At 43.0% G+C, this 6,953-nt stretch overlaps 1 protein-coding gene across 1 annotated transcript; it reads right to left on the bottom strand.

Moving 5' to 3' along the window:
- Positions 1–244: 244 nt before the first annotated feature.
- Positions 245–1,803, bottom strand: B3GALT5 (UDP-Gal:betaGlcNAc beta 1,3-galactosyltransferase, polypeptide 5). The gene is made up of 2 exons (XM_009873051.1): positions 1,711–1,803; positions 245–1,207 (listed from the first exon to the last, which is right to left on the bottom strand). The coding sequence occupies exons 1-2, from the start codon at positions 1,801–1,803 to the stop codon at positions 245–247; spliced, it is 1,056 nt and encodes a 351-aa protein (XP_009871353.1).
- Positions 1,804–6,953: the final 5,150 nt, after the last annotated feature.

The following is a 6,953-nucleotide window of genomic DNA, read 5'->3' as shown; positions in this document are numbered from 1 at the left end:
AAAGAAAAAGAAAAAGAAAAAGAAAAAGAAAAAGAAAAAGAAAAAGAAAAAGAAAACTTGCTTAAAGAAAAAGAAAACTTGCTTAGAGAAAGGATGCAAAGAGGTGGGAGCGAATGGAAGAGAAAGAAGTTTGCATGTTCTTGGAAGATTAAAATAACCATTTAAAAAGTCTTTAGTGTGATGAATCTAGAGTTAATTGGGAGTTTTGCTGGAGTCAAGAGCACTCCTGTAAACGCAGAGCATTTCAGCTTCTTAATTCAGACAGGGAAGGTGCTAGAGCCCTGCTACCATTCTCTGTCACTAAGTAATTCCAGTAGCTCAGCTGCTCAGATGGTTCTACTTCATGGCACGTCACAATTTTCTTGAAACGAGAAACAGAGAACATAATCTTTTCTGGGAAAAATGTCTGCTCTGAATGAAGCTCCTCTGGCTGTATATTTAATTTGGTAAGGCACAGCCCTATGAATACATCCTCCAGTTTAATGAAGAAAACTCTCTCGGAAACATTATAGATCTGACTAGCAACGTCAGTGGATAAAATGTAGCCAGTTCCAGAACAAAAAGGGGGGTAGGTCTCTCCCGGATATTCTCTTTTACTCACGTACCATTTACTATCTTTTACCCGTATGGGGGACTCCTGTAGTTTTAAAAAGCCTGTGAAGAATCTAGTGGTCCTCTTTTTCCTTAGAAGAAGCTCAGTGAGGTAAAAAATGTTGACAAACACATCTGTGTCAGTTTTCATCACAAAGCTGGACTGGTAACAAAATTTGTGAATCCATTCAATTCCCATCATGGTCTTCAAAGTCAAATTGTAATACGTGTCAGTAAAGTTCTTCTGAATAATGTCTTTGTACTTTTGGCTTTCAGCAGCAATATCAGCCTGCTGGCTGAGATTCACAGCGCTTCCCAGGAGAAAATATGTCACCAGGCGCTTGCTGGCAATAGTTCTCTCTTTCCCCCAGGTTTGCCGGATGGCCATCCTGGCATCAATGTGGTGACATGAGGATGTCACAAGCAGGACGAGGAAAGGTGGGTTATTATGACAGTCTACATCCGGGAGCTGCAAGAAGTTTCCTCCAATTCTCCTAAAAGTCTCTCGGTTGCCTTCACAGAACAAACAGTATTCAATCAAAATGATGTAAAAAACCAAGCTAGCACAGCTGAGGCCTAAAAGGCAAACAAACAGCCTGAATTTTCTGAAATTCATCTGAAAGAAACAAGAAGGAACAACACATTAAAAAAACTCAAACCTAGCAAACAAATGAAAAAAACCACCTCATCATCACCAACAAAAACTAACAAGTTATTTTCAGTGCTGTGTATCAAACTCCACACACAGGGATTTAAAGCCAGGTCATCTCTAGCTGAAAGCAACCTATTTCATCACACTTGCCACCACACACTTCTCTCAGTATCTTTCCCACAAGATGTTCTACCAGCAATTAAATGCACACTTGTGCTTGTTTGAACCTGCCCCACTCCCTTTCAGCCAGGATATCCTCAGAAACCCACACAAACATGGTAACTGAAACCAGGTTACCCTGGCTGATGCTTCAGACCTCCTCCCCATTTCCAGCATGTTACAAACTTTGACTTAGACTCAGCAGTTCTCTCACAAGCCAGAGTGGAGAAGCAGCAGATATGTGCCTACGCAAACGGAGAAAGAATAACAGCAGGAGGTTGTTTTGGGTGGTTTTGTTTTTTAAATACCATGTTTCTCCATTTGTTTGAAAAGAGCCTGAGTCCCAGAGCCGGCAAGTGCTGTCCAGCTGGCAGACCCAACCAGGTTCCTAGTATCTTCATCTTCTTTGCATCCTGTGGTGCGCTTGCATAGACCTCAAAGTTGCTCCGGGTCTTTTTGCTGGAGGGGCCATGAGTCACATTTTTGACGTTGGGTCAGCTGCTCAGAACAAAACACAGCAGTGGGTCAGATTATTTGGATGTTTCACTTTTCACAGAGTTTAGGCAACTCAATAGGGCATGCTGAGGTGAGAAGGGGGTTGTCCATATCGCCCTCTCCTTTCTAGGTGAAAGAGGCCCAAATAGCAATGGCAATGTTCATTCATTCATCCTTGTAACAGATTAATGCACTATGTGTCTTTTTATGAATCTAGTACAAATTTTTGAGAGAGAGCAAAATTATTAAAGTAAACCCAAAAAAGTCACAATGCCAGAAAATTTACACATCTCCAATAAATAAATCTGGTGAGGAGAATCAGATACTTCAGTTACTCACAGTTAATCACAGGCCCACCAACTCTTACTTTAAAACACTAGGATGGGGAATTTTTGCCAGGGGAAGGGCATTCCCTTCCACCTCCTCCCTTCTTTACAAAGAATTCGATCCAGCTTCCTATCTAAAAATAAGCAAACCACATTTACAATCCCCAGAGCTGTAGATTTCATGGAAATTTGATCTCTGCCTTCTGATCAGAAGTGTTCTTCCTAGACTCCCCAAAAACCATGTTAGTGACTTCGTTTTGCTCAAATTCCCCCTTCCAAACAATGAAAAGGCTTTGTGTTGCAGGCTTAAAATCATTTTAAAGTGTTCCTGGGACCAAACCCAGCTCATTTTATGTGTAAGAATAGTCCCATTAACTTCAGTCAGTATTCTTGAAAGTGTGAAAAAAGTAGAACTGGAGCCTTGGTTTACTGAAATTCCGCCCACAGTGGAATACATTTTTGCAATGATTCACTAATGAATTTTGAAAATATTTCAAAAGTTCACATTTCTTCTGCTGCTTATATTTAAATTAACTTTATCTGTAAATAGAGATGTTTTTTCTTGTATGTAGAGCTCATAGCTCTTCTGATCAACTTAAAAAATTGCCTTAATTAAATACATATGCAAAATTTTGTAAGAATATACATAAGCATTCATATACATAAATATAAAAATGAAAAAGAATATATGAAAATCTGCTCTGCATCTGTTCTCATCTTCTTCAGTGGCCTGGGAGAAAGCACATGAATATCCTGAAAATAGTGTTTTCAGGAAAGGATGATGTTTTGAGGTTGACAAGAGAACTGTGGAAGAGGTTCACTCCTGTCACTGGCTCGCACAGGACTGTTCGAGGGTCTCACATTTCTCTGTCAAAGGTGGAATTCCTTTGACATGTACAAACAAAAGTCCTTCAAATATTGAACTAAGCAACTAATTGAGAGAAACTTTCCATAAAGCCCCATTAAAACCTTTTCAGAAATACTTGAGAGCAAGAAACCATAACAGAACATACTCATTTTACCAGATTTCAGTAGAATCAGACTAAGGTGACTTGACTATATTTACTTCTTGTTTGTTTCTGTGTTTGGATACTGGTAACAGATCTAAAAAGAATGAGAAAGGACCCTGTTCTGGATGGCTGGGAGGCTAGCCTCCCAACATATGTTCTGGCATGTGTTCACCATACTGCCTTAGCCAGAGCCAGAGTCTCTTCTTTTTTCAGTCCATGTATGAAGCATCATACTCTATACAGATATATAAACACACATACACATGACCAGGCAATCCAAAAGTCTGTGAGTTTATGTAAACTGTAAAACATATTTTGTAAATTTTGCAAATCACACATACGTTTGCCTTTTTTTTTACAGCAGGTCCCTGCCTGCTGCCAAAGGGTAGGCAGTGGCCTTCACGAGAAGCGCACAGGTCCCAAATTAAAGTCTCATTTGGTTCTGACTGTGTAAAAGCTGGAAAATACTGGCTTTTGTCATTGTTTAGTCACCAAAAGCAAGTTCAAGCTTATGTGGAACTGGTAGGAATGATGTTTTCTTTTTCTCTTCTCAAATATTTACAACTGCCCACAGAGGTATTTGCGGAGGGCACCGCAGGGAGGGCTTGCAAGGACCCAGACTGCACCAGTGGCTCCTTAGGTGTTCCCAGTATAGTGTCTCAGCTCTCTCTGCCTTCCCAGCTGTGTGTAGGAGGAAGCCATCTGGATAACACACTGCACCTCACTCTGGGGACTTGCCCCAGCTGCAGCTCCTCACTGTGACCCCCAGCCCTGCAGAGCCATGCAAGCCCCTGGACCAGCTGCAGTGCAGAAGTCTTACCCCCCTGTCTGCATGGGACTGTGCCCCATCTGCTGTCACAGTCCCATTTATTCCCTGCTTGACTCTTGCAAGAGTCTTTCCCCAGGATAACACCAGTGCCCTAAACTTTACTCTCCAGGTAAACTCAGCAAACATGTGGGAATACACTGTCTCATCTGATGGCTCTGCCTTTAATTTTTCCCCCTTGGAGCTTAAGAAGGGAACAGTTACCCCAGATGCTCCCAAGGCCAGCAGGAGCCTATGGTGCATCAGGGGAGGGGCTGCTGGAAAAAATGCATTTGCGCAGGTTTGGCCTTGGTGTCCTGAGGACCCAAGGTTGGAGTTTACTGAGAGAACACTAAGGGAAAGGGTGACAGAGAGACTACCAGCTTTCTCTTGCTGAGGTCATGTTTCTCTTAAAATGAGAATTTCATTCTTGTTTTCAGCTGAATAGGGAAAATTTTGAAAGTTAAAACATTTCATATTAACACAGGCAGGTCGATTCCTTGGACCGCTTGTCTTATCAGAGAATTAAATCACCTTGGTACTGGCTGCTTATCCCTGGGGCTCTGAGCACCCGTCCCATCCCTCACTCCACCTGCAAATAGCAGATTTAAGATTTCAGAGTGAAGGAAACTCTCTGTCTACCCCACTGCCTGAGAGAATTGCTATATGTGAAAATATATAGCATGTGAAAACAATGGCATCTGCTATTTTTCGACAGAACAACATGGCTGTGACTGCATTTAGCAAAACCATCGCCATTCAGCCTAAAGTCTCTTGCATTAAAGCAGAGATACGAGTACGGGTTAGCTGCGGCAAGGCCTATGGTTTCTAAATTATCTGTCACTGTATCTTTCTTCCTTTGCCTGCATCTGACACACCAGAGATTCTATGGTTCAAGATTTCCAACCTGCATGCATGTATCTCCATGGAACAGTCCTGGAGATGTCAATAGGAAGGGAACAGCAAGTATACAGGAGGTAGTCCAGAAAGCAATGGAGACTTTCTAGCAACCAATCTCTTTTTTAGAGGTCATTCTGAACAGCATCCAGTATTTTTGCTTCAGAAAACATCTTTCTGCTTTTATCGGAAACCTTTTTGCTTGATGTTATACTGGATTCTTCTCTCTGATCTTAGTCGGAGTCAGTCTGAGATTATCTCAAAACTTTTTTCCATCTGCTATTGTTCCAACTGTATATATAGTTGGAACAATATAGTTTGTATAGGGCATTGCCAAACTTTACCTGCTTCGTGGGCTCCAGGAGCCTCCAGCCCAGGGCTCTTCTTGCACGCGCCTGAAACGAACACGTGAAGAAAAGAAGAAGGTAGTCAAGGTCTGAGATCTAAATCACTTGAACTGCAGCCTTCTGCTTTGCAAATACCTGTCTCCACCAGTGGCATGAACCTCCTCCTGCGTTCTGCCATGGAAGGCAGATCAGCGTTAGTGTCTCTCTATTTACAACCTCTGACTTTTCACATTACACAGCAACAAGGCCAAGGTACCACCTGTGCCAATGCCTAGTTATTCTGTCAAAATTAATCTGGCACCTTCTTTAGGCCTGTTACTAATTACCTAGATGGCAACAAGAGATCAAGGCTATATGCCATGTAGGTCAGGAAAGGCAATCTGGCCCAAGGCAGAGAGAGGTAAGTAGGTCTAGAGTACCCCTGAGAAGCAGATTCAAGATACCAGTTTAAAGAAATAAAGTTTTCTTAGTTTTTCTGGGGCAAAGCTGCAGTCATGCCACTGAGTTTAGTGGACGATTGGCGTTGGCTCTGCATTGAGGTCGTACGCATCAACCAGAGAACAACACAAACCCCAAATGACTGAAGTGCTTTAGACTATCTACGAGAGTCCCCAGTTGTGAGCAGAGACACAGGAATCTGTGACAAGGCAGACCAAAAAGCAGAGGTGTGATTTAAGTGCTTAAACAGGAAATACGACCTCAAATACTGCACAGTTAAAGTTGGCAATGATATTCCCATTTTCCTTTCCTAGTAATTGCAAGTAACATGTGCCCTGGTATAAGTACTAGTAAGTACTAATACTGGCTAACATTTGATTTTCCTTGGAATAAAGCCTCTAAATTTCTTTCGCAGAAGCACAGCAGGACACAAAGAGGGATTAAACATGTATAGATAATAAGGAAATGTCAAATACAGCAGGAAACATTTTTTCCTAAATGCAAGTATTTCAGAAGAGCAGAAGGCCGGCTCGGAGGTTTCAGAGATGATGTCTGTGGTGAGACAGTGGGTTCAGCTTTGCAGGGCCACCGTTTTTATGGAGAGACATGTGCGTAGCCAGGTTTCGCCCTTAGCCCAAGCTCAGAAGTCCAGGAGGGGTGACCAGGTGCCTCCAGCCCAGCAGCTTCCAGCTGTCCCCCCAATCCTGGAGCAGAATGTTGCCTGGCACCTATCAGACTTTGTCAGGAGCAGCAGTGCCCACTCAGGTCCCACGCAGGACTACCAAAACCAGTGGTGGTGAACCTCTACTCAAAATAAAGTGTCTCACAGGGACAGACTACCCCTACTCAACCCCCTGGGAGCACTGGCTGGCCGCTCATTAGCAGCGTCCTGTGGAGCCTTGCAAGCCGGTGCTGTCATCTGCAACCAAAAGAACTGCAGACGAGCAGCCACCAAGATGGTGAGGCTAAACATCTCCTTCCTGGCACTTTGAAATGCCACTTCCCAGAGAGAGGTTTTTATGGCAACGTCCCCATTGCCGTAAAAGAGTGTCCTCACCCAAACCAAATATATCAAGACTGGCAGGCAAGAGGGATGGAAACCTGAAAAGGGTACAGGACAAAGGAAAAACATTTTCTGCCACCTTTACTGTCAGACCATGGAAAACCTTCCCTCTGCTACCTCTCACAAGCCTCTGTTATCACGATTGTCTCTCCTTGTCAGTCCATCAGGGA

The sequence above is a fragment of the Apaloderma vittatum genome, unplaced genomic scaffold (assembly GCF_000703405.1).
Source record: "Apaloderma vittatum isolate BGI_N311 unplaced genomic scaffold, ASM70340v1 scaffold9517, whole genome shotgun sequence".
NCBI classification, from domain to species: domain Eukaryota; kingdom Metazoa; phylum Chordata; class Aves; order Trogoniformes; family Trogonidae; genus Apaloderma; species Apaloderma vittatum.
This window is presented reverse-complemented; position numbering and strand designations above follow the sequence as displayed.